The following is a 20,425-nucleotide window of genomic DNA, read 5'->3' as shown; positions in this document are numbered from 1 at the left end:
CATGTGTATTAAGTATGTGGAAGAACAGGACACTTGTGTCGACTGTATGGCGAGACCTCAGGACAGAAACATGGCATTAGGAAATGCCATATTAAGAGAGAACACTCCCACTGTGTTTGGACTGTCAGTGGGTGTCATCGAAACAGCCTGGCGCTGAGGCGCACTGTGTTGAGTCTGAGTGTGTTTGTCTGTGGTTTTAGGGAGGGGCTGGCCCTACGGTAACCGACTATGTGAGGAATGTTGTTGAGTAACTCTCCCTCTGACAGCAGCATCAGGAAAGAATGATATCACCTAACCAAGGAGAGAAACCTCTCCCAGATGTGTGTGTGCGTGTGTGTGTGTGTGTGTGTGTGTGTAGGAGTAAGTGAGTGTGTGTGTGGCTGTTTCCAAAACAATGTTATAGTTCCAAGACAGTCCCCTGCCACAGAGGGACAGGATAGAAAGTGACACCACCGGGAGAGACAGAGCTTCCTGCAGGAGAACACAAAACCAGGAAGTGTGGTGTGGAGGGGGAGGTGGGAGCCTGCAGGTGCAGGGTGTGTGTGCTGCCAGGGGAACACACACACAGAGACACACATGCACACACAAAGAGCCTGGAAAACTAAGGACTTGGGTCAGAAGAGTGTTCTGGGGTTGTATTTGTGTGTGTGTGCGTGGGGGGGGGGGGGGTTGTTGTGGTATTCCTAAGTAGGTTATCACATGTTTAATGTCCTTAGCTGTCTGTAGGAATGTCCCTGTATGTAAATGTGAGCAGCCTGTGGCCCCTTGATTCATATGCTAATCTGGCATAACAGACCTATTTATTCTACGATAGGGTAACGACAACAACATACACGCACACACATGCACATTGCACACGTGTTTGCACTGTTAGCTGGGAGCAGGTCGACTCAACCGCAGGAAATGCCACGAAATGCTTTTTATGACCGAAAACGTCCCCGATACCGGCGTTGAGTGACGTTCCAGTGTCGTTTAACAGTACAACACTGCCCCCAGATGACCAGATCTGGTAGTCTGGGTGAGGAGCTGGGGGTTGGGGTGTAAAGTATCTGCTGTACGTCACTTTTCACCTGTTTCGGGGTGGAGTCAAGGATGGATGTGCTCAGGCATCAAGTGAAACGATTAACAGCGCGAGTGGAGATGGCAGCGTTCAACTTCCAGAAGAGAAAGAGAGGACAGGGAAGTTATTGAGTGGAATTAAAAGTATTTGCTGAAAGGAGGACACTAGTAATTTGTTATTAATATTGATTGGAAAAGAAACATTTGTCTACATAACCTCGCATTGGATCAGCTATGCGGCTTCTGGTCGCCGCGTTTCTGCTCTGCTTCCTTCCAACAGGTAACACACTTATGCTTTTCTTAAGAAATTAACCGTTTACTTTTGTAAGGGTTTCATTGTAGTTTATGTCATCACGACTTAGTGTTTATTTGTCACCAACATTCTGTTCAGATGAATGGGCGATAAACCGTAGACACTGTTACGCGGGTATCGGTCACATGACTGCAGTTTTGATCAGACACCAACCGGTTTATACCTGGGACTTTACGCATCTAGTTTTGGTTCCTTTTTGTGTACTTTATCTAAAAATAAAATACAGGATTATTTAAAGGTGTTTTGACAGACTATTTTGACAGTCTAACTGATCCTTGTTTGGTAGCCTGTAGAAACGCTTTTATAAATGCTTTAATAAGACAAATAGTTGTAAGGTCACTGAACAAAATACGTTGGATACAAATAGAATATGTTACCCATCAACAATGACTCAGGACATCTTTTAACATTTGCCATGGTGGCTGTGTGTCTGTTGTCAGTGGAATGCATGGAGTGATGCGTTTCCTGCCTCTTTGTCAGGCTCTAGATTTTCTGGTTTGGCCACTTTCAACAAGTGCCGATCTGTGTCACTCACAAACTGTCTGTCATGTACACACACTCAAACACAGACTCCCTCTTAGTCTTACCTACCTTTGAAACCGGCATTTGCCAGACCTGTCTGCCTTTATCTCAGAGAAATCAAACGGAACTCTTCACACAACAATCCTCTCCTCTCTCCTGTGTGTGTGCTCTGCATGTGTGTGTGTGCGTGCAGAGTTAGTGTGTATCCAGGTAAACGTGCCCCAGGCCGAGCGCAGCACGATGCTGTTTGCCTCGGTGATGCTGAAGTGTGACTACTCCACCTCTGCCAGCCTGCAGGACATCCTGGTCACATGGAGGTTCAAGTCCTTCTGCAAGGACCCCGTCCTGGAGTACTTCTCTACTGGTGAGATGTGTGTGTGTTTGTGTGTGTGTTGGGGAACTGGGAACAGCGATTCCCTGCCTTGGAGGCTGGCTAGGCTGCTCTCCAGGGATGGTTTGTTTGTTTGAGTGGTTGTTTGGTCTTGTAACCCCCCCCCCCATCCTGGTTGCCACCCCCAGGGTACCAGGCAGCCCTCCAGCTGGGCCAGGACCCGTCTAACGACTGCCCTGACCGGCAGAGGACGATCCGCACTGTGGTCCAGAAAAGGGGCTCCCAGGAGGCCACGCTAGGGGTGGAGTACAGACAGCGCAGGATCTCCGTCCAGAACAGTCAGTACACACACACACATGCAGTATACACGTACACACACATACACACACATACACACACCATCCCACCCTCTCAATATCCAGTAATAGACAGAAACATGAGCTGCAGTTTCACTGTTTTTGTGTGTGTGTGTGTGTGTGTGTGTGTGTGTGCAGCGGCAGACCTGGTGATCAGTGAGATCATGTGGTGGGATCATGGTGTGTACGTGTGTTCCGTCAATGCCGCGGGAGACACCAGCGGAGACTCGGACCGCGAGGTCAAACTCATCGTCTACAGTCAGTCGCCGCGACCGCCTCCGTGACCACGACAATCGCCCACACCTCAGCGCGACCTCAGATGTTAATAATCCCTTTCTCCTGGCCCCTCCCCTCTTTTCCATTCGTCTTCTTTTCTCCCGTCTCCTCCCTTTCCTCTCCGTTTTCTCCTCCCTCCCCCTCCCCAGATTGGCTGACGGTGCTGCTCATCATCCTCGGGGCCTTGGCCCTCCTCCTCCTCTTCTGTGTGTGCTGCTGCCAGTGCTGTCCTCAGAGGTGCTGCTGCTACGTCCGCTGTCCCTGCTGCCCCCAGACCTGCTGCTGCCCCGAGAAAGGTACCACACACACACACACCTGATGCTGCCCCAAGAAAAGTACAACACACACATACATGCTGCTGCCCCCAAAGAGTACCGCACACACACCTTTGACATGCTGCTGCCCAGAGAAAGACACGCACACAAAAGACAGACCACAGTATGTTTGTGTACAGCCCAGTCGCTACTAACCCCCGTCCCCCGTCCCCCACAGCGATGATGCAGCACAGGATGATGAAGGACATGCAGAAAGCCATGAAGGGGCAGTATGCATACGGACCCCCGAGCCAGAACTCCCAGATGAACCCACTTCTCTACGGAGGTCAGTCACACGCACGCTCCACCATGTCATAGATGTGCACATGCTGGTCACCCCCACCCACACACGCGTGCACCTTCACACACAAGTTTGTTGTGGTTGCAGACTCGGGTTGGTTCCAAGCACACCTGACTGTTCATTTCCTCCCCCCCACACCCCTCCCTCCCTAGGTTCAGTCTCTGGTAAGAGCATCGCCATGGGCCCCATGCCCTTGCCACCCCCGCAATCCAGTGCCTACAGCATGCCCCCCCCCTAACATGCACCACCCCGGCATGCCCCCCCCCAACATGCACCACCCTGGCATGCCCCCCCCAGGCATGCACCACCCTGGCATGCGCCAACCCAGTCTCCATGGCAACGGCAGCCCCGCCGGCACCAATCAGATGCTGGACTACCTGGAGAATCAGATGAGGGGGATAGACATGACCAGCCCTCTGCTACAACCACAGATGCCACCCCCTCAGCATATGCACCAATCAGTGCCTTTCTCCGCCGGGCCTCCCAGCATGCTCTCTGGCCTGGGCGACGGGCCAGTGGAGCGGCGCATCCTTCAGCTCCCACCAATCTCTGAGCAACCTGGCAGGAGAGGCCCACCCCCCGGGCCCAAGTCCCGCCCCCCCAGCTCCAGCGAGAGCAGCCGTAGCGGCTACAATCGCCAAGACTACCAGGCCGGGGGCGGGTCCCGGCGTTATCCCTCCCCCACAAGGTCCCGGGGCCTTCCCCGGAGCTACAGCGAAGAATCGCTGGACGGTGGGCGGAGCCGGATGGGCGCCAACCTGGCGTCGCGCCCTCGCTCCCGTTCCCGTGACGACCTGATGGACACGCGCCGTGCGCCCTCTAGCCGGGGCGGCTACTCCCCTCCGTCACGCCGTCGGGGGTCGTGGAGCTCCGAGGAGGAGGACAGCAGCAGCAGGAGGGGCGGGCGCGGGGCCAGGGGGAGGGGCTCAGTGGATAAGCCCCCCCACTACACAGAGTACGAGCCTGGCCAGAAGCCTGGCAGGAACAACCAGCGTTACTCTGTAAGACGTACTCAACTGTCGTAGGATGTAGATTCACACACACACAATGCATACAAATACACAATCACATACACCAACACATAACCATTTACAGAGACACTTAATGCACTCTTGACAAATCTAGCTGGTTGCTGGGAGGAGTCTAAATTTAGTGTTTCCCTCCCAGGACAAGAGTTCCCGCAGTGGCACCAGCATAGTGATCTGAGAGGCAGCTGACACACAGCGCCCCCTGGAGGACCACAGGCACACAGCCCCCAGCCCTGCCACTGCATCCAACCAGGCATGAGCTCATGCTGTTTGTGATGTCTACATTCTGAAACCCTCAGCTTCACAACTCCATCTGTGGGGTTGTGGTGAGCACAGTTAGCCCCCTCTACTGGTTAGAGGGAGGCAGTGCAGCCATCTGAGTTTTATCCCTTTTTTTGTTGAGAAAAACTAAATAGTGTGTGCAGTTCATTCAAGTTAGACTCATGTTAAGCTCAGCAGTGGCGCTCTCCAAATACTTTTGTCAGATCTTCCCAAATCGCTGGTCCTTGTGTTGTAAAGGTTTATAAATGGTGTGTAAGGAGAGGGTGTTTCCAGTAATCATGCAATATTGTTTTCTTATTACATTGCAATTGAATTGGTTTGATGTTGTTTTTTTTTTTTTTACTAGTTGTAGCCCAATTGTTGACCTTAATTCTTTATGTTGCCACTGCTTGCACACATAAAGTGAAACATCATCAGGTAAATTGTACTTTTTATTTCAGTGCCATAAGTGTCTATCTACTTTGTAAATAGCTGTCATTATTTTTTAAGTATTCTGTATGTAAAGATGTTGCATTATTGTTTATTTTTTTTATTTATTTTTTACATGTTAGTTTATTACCACATTCATCATTGTGGGAGTTAGAATAATGTAAGACATGAAGGAATTTGAAGTTAGAATATGAACATGTTGTTGGGTCTCTGAAATTAAATGGAAAACGTATGAAATCAACAAGTAGGAGGCCTCTGGCACTGGTGGTGGTTAATGTAACCTGTGTCCCTATTACTGGTATTGAAGGATATTTTCAATAAAGCTATTTTATAGATTTGCTTTGTGTGTCTGTTTCAAAGAACAGGAAAACCTTAGTTTGAGCCAGAAACTGAAGTATGACCTAGTTTGTAAAAGTCTGTTGACAAGCAAATATCTTAACATTGTAAATGATGTAGCCTAGCAGGTCTACTGTAGGCTAGTGTCTTATACACTTAATTTAAAAGGGACAGAGAGGAAATAGTTAGGGCATTACAGTGTACTTCTCACTGTCGTGGGAAACTTTGATGATTCTTTCAACAAAAAATTAGCTACCCTCTAGCCTTATCGATCCAAGATCAGTCTTGTTTCCTAAAATCCTCTATTGTGCTAATATCGACTGATTCAAGAACAGCGTGGGAAGTGAACGACACACCAAATAAATTCGAGTGCGACGTCGCAGTACTGATGACGTCCTTGCAGAGGAGGTTCAGGTTTGCCACGTCGGTCTCTCACTGCGAGGGGACTATGCTGTTGCATGTCTGGCAACCAGGACAAGTTTATTGCCTTAAATTGTAAGCCCAAGTGTAACCAAATCGCCTCTACCCAGTCGTCACTAACGGCTAGACTGCGACATACCCGTTCCAGACTGGAAAATGTTGACTACAGCACAGACTCTGCTCGCCAGTCAAGCTAAAACTGACTGATGCATCCGTGTCTACACCATCCGTTTGCTGTCGATGCACTGTGAGTAACGTTAACTTATCTAGCTACTGCTGGCTGAAAACTAGCGATCACTTAGTTTTCTATATATATTCCGAACACAGTACCGTCATGGTCCATGCTTCTGCAGATGAAAATTTTAGTTGCTGTAGTCTACAGCAGATTGTTGATCAGGGTTCCACCTGGTCTCGACAACAGTAAAGCTACACACGTTAGTTGGTTAGGTACACACTAGCTAGGTAGCTAGCTCACTATGGCGAGAAAAGAAACACACCTCCAACAACAGCTGCTTAGCTGCAAGCTCTTGCAAACCTGCACGGTAGGAGTAGCAAAGGTATCATCCACTAAAACTAGAAAGTAACTAATAATAGAAACTAGTTTTTTTCTTTTTCTGCATGTTACCTGACCATATAACTTTACCTGGGAATGACTGCTTCTGCTTTTGGCAATACTATAGGTGCTACTGTACTGTAATCTGAACTCTAGCAACGGTTATCCATAGTCACTTTGCAGGTAGACTACTACAGGTCGTTGGCTGAATGCTTACATTGGTTGTCACTTCAAAATAAACAGTTTCCGCATTTTGCAGTAAACTTGACTTTCGATACTGTTAGAGCAGGGGTCACCAACCTTTTTGAACCTGAGGGCTACTTCATGGGTACTGAGTCATACGAAGGGCACCCAGTTTGATACACTCTTCTGAAATAAAAAATGTGCTCAGTTTGCCTTTAGTTATGTATTGTTATTAATGATTAATGATATTCATCTATGTGAAGACACTGATCATGTTAATGATTTCTCACAATAATTATCAACAATGACTTAAAGCAATGACTCAGCAATTGATTACATTTGCTTACAGGATCACTATAACATTTCATAGGAAAAATCTTGCCAGTGACAAACCCTTTTGACAAATCTTAACTATGTAGCACCTTGTTTGAAAAATAAATCAATTATGTAATGTTTAAGAAAAATCAATTTACATATTTTCAAATAAATCGAATCACATTTTGACTAATGACCAAGTCTGCTGCATTTTTTACAAAATAATCTTTTACATTTCATGAATACTCTTTTGAATGGAACACAATTTTTCCTATTTTAAATTCACAACATTTCATAGGAAAAATCTCAAATGTTCACTAGCCAGTGACAAACTCTTTTAATAAATCATTAACTATGTATTGCACCTTGTATGAAAAAGTAATCAATTATGTAATGTTTAAGAAAAATCAATCAATTATGTAATGTTTAAGAAAAATCAACTTACATATTTTCAAATAAATCTAATCACATTTTGAACTAATGACCAAGTGTGCTGCATTTTTACAAAATTATATCTGTTACATTTCATGAACACTATTACATTGAACACAATGTATCCTATTTTTGATTCAGCTTTGCAACTGACACTTTGTTAGTGGGAAGACTGGCATTGCATGCTGTTCACCAGTGTGTTGTAGTCTGGTGTGTAACTTGACACTGCAACTCTGAGTGAGTCTTGCAGATGTGCATCAGTGAGGCGGGTTCTGTGTTTGTTCTTGATGAAGTTCAGGTCAGAAAATGCTGATTCACAGAGATAGGTTGAACCAAACAGGCTGGCAACCTTCATAGCTGCTGTGCTTACACCACTGTACTTTTCTGTGTCAACAAGGCTCCAAAAGTTTGGTGCAGCTTGGTGAGCTTTGAGGTGCAGGTCATTCTGCAATGTTACAATTTCAATCTCCACCTGTCCAGCATCCAAGTTGAACGTTGCACTTAGTTGCTCAGCAATGTCAGTTATGTCCTTGTTCATGAAAGGATTGGAGATGAATGAAACACATGGCTCAAGCTGATCAAGGTCACAAAACCTATCCTCAAACTCTTGTCCAAGTCTGTTTATGACTTGACAGTACTTTTCTGCATTTTTGTCCAATGCCTCAGATGCAGAAGCATTGTCTTTCAGCACCGACTGCACAGAGGGAAAGTGCAGCATTTTTTTTCTCTGTAAATGCACAGAGAAAATGTTCATCTTGGCTTTAAATGCATTTAAAGCACTTATCATGTCAACAACAGTCTTACCTTTGCCTTGCAGCTCGCAGTTCAAGTGGTTTAGTTTCCCAGTAATGTCCGTTAGAAATGCGAGGTCAAGTGTCCACTCTGTGCCCTCTAGCAGCGAGACATCTTCCCCTTTGGACTGCATGAACTCCTTGATTTCACCCAAAAGTGACAAAAAACGAAGCAAAACTTGTCCTCTGCTCAGCCATCGGATTTCTGTGTGTAGCAGCAGGTCGCCATATTCTGCTGACATCTCCTGCAATTAGCACCTTGAAGATCCTGTGCTGTTTCGCTTTGGAGCGGATGCTGTTGATGATTTTCACAACGGGAGTCATCACGTGCTCAAAGCCGATCACTTTTGCACATAACGCCTGCTGGTGAATGATGCAGTGGTAATGCAGAAGTTTTGGGAAGTCTGGGTCACCTTTACAGTGCGCGATGAAACCTGCATGTCGGCCGATCATAGCAGGAGCCCCGTCTGTAGTCACCGCTACTAGCTTTTCCAGTGGCACCTTTTTCTGTACGAAAAACTCCTTCACCGCGTTGTAAACGTCAACTCCCCTCGTAGTTGTCTTTAAGGGCAGTAGTGTCAGGAGTTCTTCTTTTGTGGATAAATCTGCAAACACCATCCGGATAAAGACTGACAGCTGCGCTGTACTGCTGTTGTCCACGGACTCGTCGCACTGGATGCTAAACCACCTGCACCGCGCCAGATCCCGGTCCAGCTGCTCTGCCAGGTTAGTGGACATAGCTGACACCCCTCTAGTCATCGTCGATGACCCCAGTTGGACATCGGAGAGAGTGGAGATTAGATTGGCTCCATTTTTCTCGTCTTTAAGTACAGTGTTGGCAATAATCATCATTGCTTCTTTGAACACTTCTCCGTCTGAAAAGGCCTTCTTCTTCTTTATCAGAAAATGTGCAGCTCTAAACGAGGCTTCGGTTGCTTTTATGGAGTTCTTTGCCGGCTTCGTGAAAAAAGACTGCTGCTTTCCCAAAGCTGCCTTTAGCTCACGGGCTTTTTCTGCCCGTAGCGCGCTTCCCGCGGGGTAGTTAGCCTGGTAGCTGTTGTGTGTAGCAAAGTGTCTCTCCACATTGTGCCGCTTTGCCGTCGCCACAGTCGCGCCGCAAATGAGACAAACGCAGTTTTCTTTCACACTTGTAAAAAATAATTCTTCCTCCCATTCACTGTGAAAATTATAGGTTCTCTTCCTTTTTTCTGCCATGTTTTTGGGGTAAGAATGTGCATTCAGCTCATGGATTCAGCTCCCCATCATCGCTGTTCCCGCTAAACGCTCAGCCCCGCGAACACTGAATCTTCCTTTGTCATGCGCACTCATCTTTGAACTAGAATAGGTCAGAAATCGACTGAATTATCAAAACTTCCATGAATTGTACAAATATTTTTTTATTTTTTATTTTAAAGATCTTGTCATATTCATATAGCCTACATATAAATGCAAGTGTGATTTTTTTTAGACGCAGCTCACTGGAGAGTTGTGCTATTTTTAGAACAGGCCTGCGGGCGCCTCAAATGGTCCTTGCGGGCGCACTGGTGCCCGCGGGCACTGTGTTGGTGACCCCTGTGTTAGAGGCAGTTTGTTACTGCTGTTTCCTGAAACAATGAGAGCGCGCTCTGCGGGTTCTGCCGATCTAGAATCAAGTTTTAAAGGATGCCTGATAGCTCCAAGTTGACGTGATACTGTATAGACTGGTCTAGGACCAGCTAGTTCATTACACCCCAATCCAACCCAAACACTACCAATAGCTTAGTATTTTGGTGCGTGGAAATGATAGCCTAGTACTAGTTATCTCAGAGGGAGAAGAAAAATCTGTTAGCCTAGATCATTTGTAGATTCCCTGCATCTCTTTTCATGGGATGTATGTGTAGGTAACCTTAACCTATATCTTTTGAGCCAACTCAAACCCAGTCATAGGACGTACTTAGCCAGCGGGCTAAGCATGCCCAGCTAACCATGTCCAGTTCTGTAGCTGCCACAGATAACCTAACCCAGTTCTGTACCTGCCACAGATAACCTAAACCAGTCCTGTACCTGCCACAGATAGGTTGGCCTAAATTGGCATATGTAGACCCTGTTTCTTTTGTGAATGTGTAATAATGTGACATTTTTTGTTTTTACTTATTCAGTCTATCTCCTGTTGTGTGAGTGTGTGTGTGTGTGCGCGCGCGTGTGTGTGTGCAGTGGCCTGGCCTGGTTGGGCAGGACTGTGAAGTGGAGTGTTGGAGGTGGTTAGGCGGAGCCGGTGGTTGTCGTGGAGACCGGCCATGCCTGGGGGCCGCAGGGGACCCAGTAGACAGCAGCTGAGCCGCACCGCTCTGCCCTCCCTGCAGACGCTGGTGGGGGGGGGCCTGGGCAACGGAACCGGAATCAGAAATAGGTACACACAGACACACACACACTCTTACACACATGTAAAGCACACGCACACACACACTGACTAATTGTGTGTCCTCCAGAAGCAGTACCTGCGTGGGCCAGTCAGCCCCGCCCCTCTCAGCCCTCATAACCCCGGAGCCTGTCCGTCACTCCCGGATCCCTGAGCTCCCATTGGACAGCAGCCTCCTGTTTGAGTTCCTCCTCTTCCTGTATCTCCTGGTGGCGCTGTTTGTCCAGTACATGAACATCTACCGAGCTTTCTGGTGGTACCCCTCGCTGGTGAGAATGCACACACATCACGTCTCTGCCTCGCTGGTGAGAGCACAAACAAACTCGCGCGCGCGCGTACGCAGACACGAACACGCCACCAAACACGGCTCGCTCCTGTTCGTCTCTATAGAACTTTCACCGGATGGACTGCCACCTGGCTGTCTTCATCACCGTCATGTTGGCTAGGAGACTCGTGTGGACCATAGTATCTGAGGTATGCACACACACCACTCTCTTTGTTTGACACGTATTTGGAATTCCTAAGCCTCTCTGAAGAGGGATTCTGAACGTAACCCACTTTTGATTGTTTGTATAAAACCTTCCATTTGAATTCATATACACAGGTCTCTTCTTTTTTTCTCTCGCTCACTTTTTTCCTAATTTTTGGAAAACTCATTCTCGCTCACTCTGTCCGTTTGTCTTTCTCACTTTCCACTTATCTCTCTGTCCCCTACCCCTCCTCCTCCTGTCTTCTGGATGTTTTACATCAGTAATGTCCTCTCCCTTTGCCCCCAGGCATCACAGACCAGCCCGTGTTCTCTGGTCTGGTATGTGGTTATGATCACCGCCCGGCTCGTCATGTTGACCCTGTGTGGCTGGGTTCTGTGCTGGACCCTGGTCAACCTGTTCAAGGACAACTCTGTCCTCAACCTGCTGTTCCTGGGTTACCCGTACGTATGCACCAGGTTGCCTCAAACTCACTTGCGTAAAGCTTATGAAAGTTTGATAGCTTCCTAGCATGTTAGCACAACAACAAAAATTATCAGCATGTTGGCGTGGTGACGCTAGCCCTAGCGCACTAAAATAAGTGTGCAAGTTACCAGCATACTGGCATAACCTTACTGTTTTGTAAAACATCCTCTCCCCTTTTCTCCTCTCCCCCTCTCTTTCTCTCTTCAGATTCGGGGTGTACGTACCCTTGTGTTGCTTCCACCAGGAGGGGCGGAGCCAGCCGATGCCAGCCGACTACAGCTACGGCGACCTGGACCAATCGGACGGGCCGTTCTTCAGACCCAGGGACTTCCTGTCTCTGCTGAAGGAGAACCTGCGGGAGCAGTTCACAAGCCCCGCCCACGCCCCCGCCCACACCTGCCCGCCCTCGCCGGAGCTGATCCGCGAGGAGGTGGAGGAGCTGAGGAGCGACTTCAACCGGCGCATCAAGGAGGTGCTCTTCAACTCGCTGTTCAGCGCCTACTATGTGGCCTTCCTGCCGCTGTGCTTCGTCAAGGTGGGCGCGCGTGTGTGTGTGTTTTCAAACTCTTCCTACCTCCCATAGCCGTTACTGGGACATTCATGTGTCGTATGAGCACCTGATCATTGTGTGCGTGTGTGTGTGTGTGTGTGTGCGCGCACGTGTGGATGTGTGTGTGCGTGCCCCCTCCAGAGTACCCAGTACTACGACATGCGCTGGTCGTGTGAGCACCTGATCATGGTGTGGATCAACGCCTTTGTGATGCTGATGAGCCAGCTGCTGCCCCCAGGCTACTGTGACATGCTGCATCGCTCCGCCGCTCACCTGGGGCGCTGGCAGAGGCTGGAGCACGGGTCCTACAGCAACGCTCCCCAGCACCTGTGAGACACACACAAACCTGGACACACACACACACCTGGACACATTCACAAACACCTGGACACACACACACACCTGGACACATTCACAAACACCTGGACACATACACACACACCTGGACACACACACACACCTGGACACACACACACACCTGGACACACACACACACCTGGACACACACACACACACCTGGACACACACACACACCTGGACACATTCACAAACACCTGGACACACACACACACACCTGGACACACACACCTGGACACACATACACACACCTGGACACACACACACACCTGGACACATTCACAAACATCTGGACACATACACACACACCTGGACACACACACAAACACCTGGACACATACACACACACCTGGACACACATACACACACCTGGACACACACACCTGGACACATACCTGAACACAAACAGACTTAGTGTTAATACTTGAAATAAATATGAATACACTGAACTCAATTATGAACGCAACACTTTTGTTTTTGCCCCCATTTTTTCATGAGCTGAACTCAAAGATCTAAGACTTTTTCCTATGTACACAAAAGGCCTATTTCTCTCAAATATTGTTCACAAATCTGTCTAAATCTTTGTTTGTGAGGACTTCTCCTTTGCCGAGAACATCCATCTACCTCACAGTCGTGGCATATCAAGATGCTGATCAGACAGCATGAATATTGCACAGGTGTGCTTTAGGCTGGCCCCAATAAAAGGCCACTCTAAAATGTGTAGTTTTACTGTATTGAGGGGGTCCGAAAACCAGTCGGTCAGGGTCAGGGTTCGGCTTAGCTAACCCTCGACCTGACCCACAGTCAGGTCGAGACCCCGACCTGACGAGTACGACCCGATGCGGACGATGAAGATGACGAGCACGCAGATGAGCTCCCCTAAGACGGTTTCTGACAGTTTGCGCAGAAATTCTCACACTAACCCTAACTGACTGGTTTTCAGCTCATGAAAAATGGGAGCAAAAACTAAAGTGTTCCGTTTATAATTTTGTTCAGTGCATATATAACATTTATATTAAGGTCAGCATGTCGATAAGAATAGTAGCTAATTTTCAATAGCTTATGACTTCATTGTAGGTTTCGAGAAAGCTATCGCATGTTTTGATAGGTTCAGATTGTTACAGGTTTCTAAAGGCGGCTAGGGATTGTCTAGAGGAGCAGGACCAAAGAAACTCCTCTGAACCTGTACTCGTTAAAAAAGGTCAATAACCTTTAGACATCCACACGGTGCTAATCCTCTCTCATTCACCCACACGCTACATAGGCCTCTGCGCAGTGTTGTCACGCTGTGACGGACAGGGTCGCTTTGTTCTGGGGCCTTGACAGAACACACTGTTATGTGACGATTTGCATCCACTTGCATATCATCGAGTATTCAAAGCTTCCGTGTGTGTTTTCTTTGTTTGTACCACCGTGTGTGTGTGTGTTGCAGGTGGTCAGAGAGCACCATCTGGCCCCAGGGTGTGTTGGTCAGACACAGTCGCTGTCTCTACAAGGCTGTAGGACCCTACAACGTGGCTCTGCCCTCCGATGTCTCCCACGCACGCTTTTATGTGAGTCTGTCTGTCTGTCTGCCTCTCAGTCTGCCTGTCTGTCTGTCTGCCTCTCCTGTCTGTCTGCCTCTCAGTCTGTTTTTTTGTCTGTCTGTCTGCCTCTCAGTCTGCCTGTCTGTCTGTCTGCATCTCAGTCTGCCTGTCTGTCTGTCTGTCTGCCTCTCCTGTCTGTCTGTCTTTCTGCCTCTCAGTCTGCTTGTCTGTCTGTTTGTCTGTCTGTCTGTCTGTCTGCCTCTCCTGTCTGTCTGTCTGCCTCTCAGTCTGCCTGTCTGTTTGTCTGTCTGTCTGTCTGTCTGTCTGTCTGTCTGTCTGCCTGTCTGTCTGCCTCTCCTGTCTGTCTGTCTGCCTCTGTCTGTCTGTTTCTGTCCGTCTGCCTCTCAGTCTGTCTGTCTGTGTCTTTCTGTGTCTCATTCTGTCTGTCTGTCTGTCTGTCTGTCTGTCTGTCTGTCTGTCTGTCTGTCTGTCTGTCTGTCTGTCTGTCTGTCTGTCTGTCTGTCTGTCTGTATATCTGTGTCTCATTCTGTCTGTCTGTCTGTCTGTCTCTTGGTCTGTCGGGAGGCCTGCCTCTCTGTCTGTTTGTCAGTCAATCTGCATGTCTCGGTCACTTTGTGCCTTTTTGTCTTGTCTCTCTAGACTGTCAGTATGTCTTCCTGCTTTTGTCTCTGTCAGTCTGTCTTTATGCCTGTTAATTTATATCTGTCAGTTTGTCTTTATACCTATTCATCTCTGTCTGTCTCTCTTTATTCCTGTTAATTGCCTTGTCTGCTTCTCAAACTGTGTGTGTGTGTGTGTGTGTATCATCTGTATTTGTGTCCGTCTGATTTGAACCCTCCCTCCCTCTCCCTAGTTCCTGTTCCACAAGCCGTTGCGGATCCTGAACCTTTTGATCTGGATTGAGTCCAGCGTGGTTCTGTACCAGCTGTACTCCCTGCTGCGTTCGGAGCACTGGAACCACACCCTGTCCCTGGGCCTGATCCTGTGCTGCAACTACTATGTGCTGTTCAAGCTTCTGAGGGACCGCATCGTCCTGGGCAAGGCCTACTCCTACCCTCTCAGCTCCAGCAGCCTGGGGCTCAAGTCCCAGTAGCAGCCCAGTCAGGGCAGCCCCCATCTAGGGAGCAGGACCCACTACACCCCCCCCCCCCCCACCACCACCTTTCCTCCCTCTCTCCCCACCTCGCTCCATTACTGGAACTTTGGATGCATGGGAGGGGAGGGGTGTTTAGGGGGGAGGTTTGGGGGTACAGACTGTGAACTCCTAAGTGTTTTGATACGGTTCTATTTTTCACGCAATGTTTTTACCTATTTAAATAATATTTTTATTTTGTATACTGTTTGTTAGCACACAGGGCATTAGCTTACTGTGTCATGTGACTTTGTTTGAGGCCCAGCACCGTCAGGCAACAGAGGGGGTGGAGAGAGGGGGGGGGGGGGGCTTGTCTGACTTCCACCAAAGATGCTCAATGCCCAGGGGACCAAACAGGGGCCAGAGTCTGCCTCCTTTAGCCAATGACAGGCCAGCCTTAGGCTCAGTCAGCCAATCATGGAGGAGATGGGTGAGGTTGGAGATACAGGTACAAGATCAGTGGTTCCTGTCTTACATCTGGTCGTTCTCCCCTCACCCTGTCTTCATATAACCTGTCAATAACACACACAAACGTTGTGTGTCCTCGAGCATGTTTCATACGTATCATTGATGTTGCTGTGGTAACACGTCTGTTCTTCAGGTCGTCCAATCGCAGAAAGAAAAACCTGGTTGTCATGGCACTGCTATGTTAAACCACCTTTAGGCAGGAACCGGCAGAATTAATATGCTCTATCCCTGTGTGTGTGTGTATGCGTGTATGTGTGTGTGTGTGTGTGTGTTCACGCTCCAAGCCCATGCCTTTCACGTCAGTCAATTACCAGAGTGTTACTGCAGAGTGCTTGCCTTGTTGTTAGGGTCACCTTGTTGCTAAGATCACCTCGTTACTAGGTTGCCTCATCGACACACAGAGCTAAACAGTCTGGAGTGTCTCCATACCCTTCACATGGCCTCCCCTCCTGGTCGTCTCCAGCAGTGGGAGGCGTGCAGCCTATTGAGACCCACCCCAAGTCCTGAACAGTCGTGCCAGTGTTTGGATCAGTGCCATGTGTCCTTCCATCTGCCTTCTCACTGGGTACGCATGTACTGGTACCCTGGTTACCCCCACACGGGTGGAGCTTTTGCCAAGGACCAATGTCGTTTTTTCGGAATGTGCAGAATCATTGTGCCGTTTCCCAGGACACAGTGTGTACCTGGTTGAACATGGGATAGCATGTTGAGGGGCAGGGATTGGTCCATAGACCAACTTAAACAGTATTCAACAGGATGCATTTTGCCCTCGACATCCGCTAATAAAACTGTTAAAAGGTGCTTCCATCAGTATGATCATTTGTGGAACAGATTTGTGTGTGTGTGTTACTCATTGTCTGATAAGCTGAAACTAAGTAAGAGATAAGAACGTATTTTATTTCTTTGCACATGATATACTGCAGGATTGTTACAGAGACCCTGAAAGGCGTTGGACGAAGGAACTGCTTATGCATCAGAAATGCATTTAGTTTCCTACTAGCGCCACTAGGGGGCGCTGCAAGCCCACCAGGCAAGTACAGCACAGTCATGCTCAGTTAAGATTGCTCCTGACCCATCAGCAATGCACACACCTGGGGCCTTATTTATCGACCGTTCCTACGCACTAATATGTGCGTAAACCGTGGGTACGAATGGATCCACGCAAAAGTTGCGATTTATCATGCCAAGAGATTTTTTGGAAGTGTGCGTACGCCGCTCGTACGAATGTTAAAAAACGATAAATCGCTCCTTGAACTGTTCGTGGGAATATTCCAAACCTCCACGTAAGAACAATTTCTAAGCACGCTTGATAAATGAGGCCCCTGGTCTTTCTGGGATACTTGGACAGCTAGTTCAAGCAGAAGCTGTGCAGAACAGGTGCAGTTGAAGCTGGAGAGGGCTCAAATGATACAGGTGGGTTACAACTGGACAGGGGAAAATGTGACAGGAAACAAACACGTTTTTTGGTATTTTTCAGTAACATTCTTATTTATCTCCATAGCACGGTTGGAGGATTGAGAACGTGTGTGTGCAACAGGCGTGGACACAGACAGGTGTGACAGTAGGACTAGGAGGAGCAGTGAAATGTGTTTTAGACATTATGAAACAAAACATGAAATTAAGTAGCAAAGTCAGAATGCTGTGCCATAGAGACAGAAATGTCCTCAGTGGAGTTATTCGTGCTCTGAGCTCCAAATGGGGCAGGAGTTTAAGGTAGAAGCTGAAATTCTCTTCATTCTTTTTATGTTTGGTAGTAGAGTATAGAGAGTAGGAGTGTTTCACCATTATAACAACAGAGCCATAGTGTCGCCCCGGGCTACTGATCTCCTTCTTATCCTCTCTTCCCATCCTCTCTTCTGCTCTTTCCTTGCTTCTCTTATATCCTCTCCTTCCTTTCCCTCCCCTCCTCCTCAGCCCTCTCTACAGTCCACGTAATTTCCTTTGATCCAGTAGCAGATCTGAGCGTACTTGAGCGGCGTCACCTTGACCGCCACGTTAAACTCCTGCGCCCGGCCGTCCCTCTCCACCCATTGGTGGCCCGAGAACACGCCCACCACCTTCCTCTCCCAGCGCCCCTTCTTCCTGTTCCAGAGGCGGGCATAGACCCCTGATCCGCTGGCCCCGGGTTGGGCATCGCAGCGCTGGTACAGCAGGTCTCCTGTCTCCTCACCCGCCGGGCAGAAGCGGTAGACCAGCTGGCCTGGCCTGTCGCTGTCGAAACCCGAGAAATGGACCCGGCCTCCGGGTAGCCGGTTGGCGGGCGGGCTAACGCCCAGCTTCATGCTACGGCGGCGGTGGGGCTTCTTCAGCTCCAGGAGGGCGTAGTCGTAGTCCATGCCCAGCTCGTTGGCACTCGCCCCGGCCTTGATCCAGCCCTTGGGCACGTGGGTGCGTCTGGCTCGGATCCACTGGAACTTCATTTTCTCCTCGGCCGGAGGGGACGGGTAACCGAGGGCGATGGCCGGAGAGGATGTGGAGTTGTCACGGGGACCGGTGGAGGAGAGAGAGGGGGAGGAGGGTGTCTCACGGGACTTGGGTTTCAGGAAGCCCACGCGGAGCCTCTGAGCTCCCTTGACGTAGTTCTTCCCGTCGTGGACACAGTGGGCCGCCGTGAGAACATGGCGCTCGCCCACCAGCGTCCCCGAACACCCCGTGGACAGCTTGACCGCCGTGGAGAACGGGTAGCCCGACAGGAAGTCCCGCCCCGTGATGCTGAAGCGCCCGTCCTGCCCAAAGATCTGCCGCCGCCGGCGAGACCGAGGACGGGAGGCCAGGCCGACGGCCTCGGGGTCAGGGCGTGTCTCGGGCGGGGGGCGGAAACTGTAGCCATAGATACCCACGTCGGTCTCTGTGAGGGTTCCGTTGGAGTGCAGCGTCTCGTAGGAGAGCAGGCGCCGCAGGTCCCAGTAGCTGGGGGGAGGGGCTCTGTGGTGGCATGCCGGGTCGCAGGGGGACGCCACATCCAGCCGGGCCGGGGACAGGAAGTGGGGGGGCGGAGCCTCCTGCGTGTGCCGGGGCAGGACGACGGGACCACGCTGATGGAGGGGCCACTGGGGTCTGGAGGGAGCTACCACGGAGACGAAGAGGAGGAAGGGGAGGAAGGGGGGAAGGGAAGCCGTAGAGGAGGAGAGGAACCTGCAGAGGGAGAGACAAGAGGGGGAGAGATCTCACTCACTGGCAGACCCTGGGGGGGGGGGGGGGGGGGGGGGGGGGGGGGTTGGGGGGGTTCTCCTGACTGGTGAAAACCCGCGGGTGTGCCCTATTGGCTGTACTTCACAAGGGAAGATTTTTGGGAGTGCCATCCGGGATGCCCCTTTGTGCAATAAATGATAAGGATGTGCCCTCTAGCACAAGATGATTTCATAGCATGTCTTAGTGAGTGGAGATAACGTCATGCATACCCTGTCAGCTGCTTAAACTATGGTGTCCCAGAAAATGGAAAGGGCACTCCTACAGTTACGAAAACGTGGTCATACTTCAAAACTGTTTTGCCTTAATCTTATTCAAGGTTGAAGATGATTTCATTATTTCATTTCATGACACATCATTGCTTTTTGAGTGCTGATGGGGCTCCAGATCTTGTGGAAAGTGCCTTTTTTCGTTTTTTCTCCCATGTCCTTCAGACAGCCCAAGTCTGCCATTGATGTCCATCCATATATTCCCAGGATCCTTAAAATCTTTATGCCTCTCCTTCTCTCTATCCCTGTCTCGCTATCAATCTCTCTCTATTACTGTGTCTCCCTCCCTTCCTGGAACTTTCTCTGTCTCTCTGTTTCTCTCTCCCTCTGTCCCGACAGAATGTGCCAACCAGAGATTAACTACTGTGTACATGACAGGATGTATAGGCCATCACACACACACATATACACAAATACACACACATACTATACACAGACATTGGGAAACATTCCCAATACTTTAATCACTGCCCCTCCCTGCAGCTCAAAGCCATATACTGTATTCAGAAGGAGACCAGAGTTGGGGGGGGGGGGGGGGGGGGGGGGGGGGTCCCAGCAGTGGAATTTTCATCTGCAGAGGAATGTTTTCATTTGTAAACTCCCAGTGTTGTAATAAAGCTTAAAATACTCACATAGGTCTGGGTCAGGGGTTAGAGGCCAGACAGAATTTTCCAGAATTTGACTGACTGACTGACTAACTGACTGACTGGTTTGTAAACTTACTGACCACGTACAGAACAGCAGTACAGAACTCGCCCACTGACTAACACAACTTTATTTGTCATTAACGAGGACATCACACAATTAAATCGATCGCTAAATTACTGAACTCTGCCCAAAATTAAGGTTCACGAAACAATGACCTTCTTAAGTCATGGCACATTACATTTTAGTCCAGATAAAAATAATAGCATTATTCTTCTTCAAGATTACTCTGAACATGATCTTGACGCTTACGCAACTTTCTGTGCGTCTTGCTCCACTGCGTTTTGCATAACATTGTAGCTGTGAAAGTGCAAGTGTTGGTTAAAGAAGCCAAACTAGTGGTGAATGTCTTACCGAAAGAGCGCACCCCACGCGCGCATGGTGTGTATTGGCAGGTGTGACGGTGGTAACGGGACTGTTGCTGCTTCCGCGCGCGCATCAGAGGATTCAGTAACAGAAAAGATACGCGGGAGTACTTCTTTTTTTGAAAAAGAAGCAGAACGGGTGAAATCAAACAGAATATGGTTTACGTCACTGATTCAGTGATAAACGGTGAAATGTCGTTATTCCGTTAAAGTTTACGTGTCTCCATGAGCATATGGGTTTGTTTTGGTGC

General features: G+C 49.0%; 3 protein-coding genes across 5 annotated transcripts in view; 2 read left to right on the top strand and 1 right to left on the bottom strand.

Moving 5' to 3' along the window:
• Positions 1-1,062: 1,062 nt before the first annotated feature.
• Positions 1,063-5,550, top strand: LOC124474517 (immunoglobulin-like domain-containing receptor 1). Its single transcript, XM_047030738.1, has 9 exons — positions 1,063-1,339; positions 2,088-2,258; positions 2,414-2,563; positions 2,720-2,839; positions 3,007-3,153; positions 3,350-3,457; positions 3,625-3,693; positions 3,770-4,473; positions 4,640-5,550. Exons 1-9 carry the CDS (start codon positions 1,294-1,296, stop codon positions 4,676-4,678), a joined length of 1,554 nt encoding a protein of 517 aa, XP_046886694.1. The 5' UTR covers positions 1,063-1,293; the 3' UTR covers positions 4,679-5,550.
• A 405-nt stretch (positions 5,551-5,955) lies between these two features.
• On the top strand, positions 5,956-16,447 carry tmem39a (transmembrane protein 39A). Of its 3 annotated transcripts, none has more exons than XM_047030983.1 (9): positions 5,956-6,214; positions 10,435-10,630; positions 10,710-10,908; positions 11,030-11,113; positions 11,416-11,570; positions 11,800-12,127; positions 12,284-12,471; positions 13,932-14,052; positions 14,900-16,447. In XM_047030983.1, exons 2-9 carry the CDS (start codon positions 10,518-10,520, stop codon positions 15,137-15,139), a joined length of 1,428 nt encoding a protein of 475 aa, XP_046886939.1. In that variant the 5' UTR covers positions 5,956-6,214; positions 10,435-10,517; the 3' UTR covers positions 15,140-16,447. The 3 variants fall into 3 exon arrangements, with proteins under 3 accessions (XP_046886939.1, XP_046886940.1, XP_046886937.1); XM_047030984.1 differs by having other exon boundaries at positions 10,380-10,630; positions 10,713-10,908; XM_047030981.1 differs by having other exon boundaries at positions 10,380-10,630.
• Positions 16,448-16,522: 75 nt separating this feature from the next.
• Positions 16,523-20,425, bottom strand: part of LOC124474873 (serine protease 23-like) — a 4,222-nt gene continuing 319 nt past the window's right edge. The window contains exons 1-2 of the mRNA XM_047031332.1: positions 20,164-20,425; positions 16,523-18,781 (exon numbers count right to left, since the gene is read on the bottom strand). The exon at positions 20,164-20,425 is cut by the window's right edge and continues 319 nt beyond it. Of these exons, the coding sequence (XP_046887288.1) occupies positions 17,557-18,781; positions 20,164-20,189 (1,251 nt within the window). The 5' untranslated portion in view covers positions 20,190-20,425 and the 3' untranslated portion in view covers positions 16,523-17,556. The remainder of the gene's footprint in view (positions 18,782-20,163) is intronic.

The sequence above is a fragment of the Hypomesus transpacificus genome, chromosome 12 (assembly GCF_021917145.1).
Source record: "Hypomesus transpacificus isolate Combined female chromosome 12, fHypTra1, whole genome shotgun sequence".
In the NCBI taxonomy this organism is placed as follows: Eukaryota; Metazoa; Chordata; class Actinopteri; order Osmeriformes; family Osmeridae; genus Hypomesus; species Hypomesus transpacificus.
Note: the sequence above shows the minus strand (reverse complement) of the source record. Positions and strands in the feature narration are given on the sequence as shown.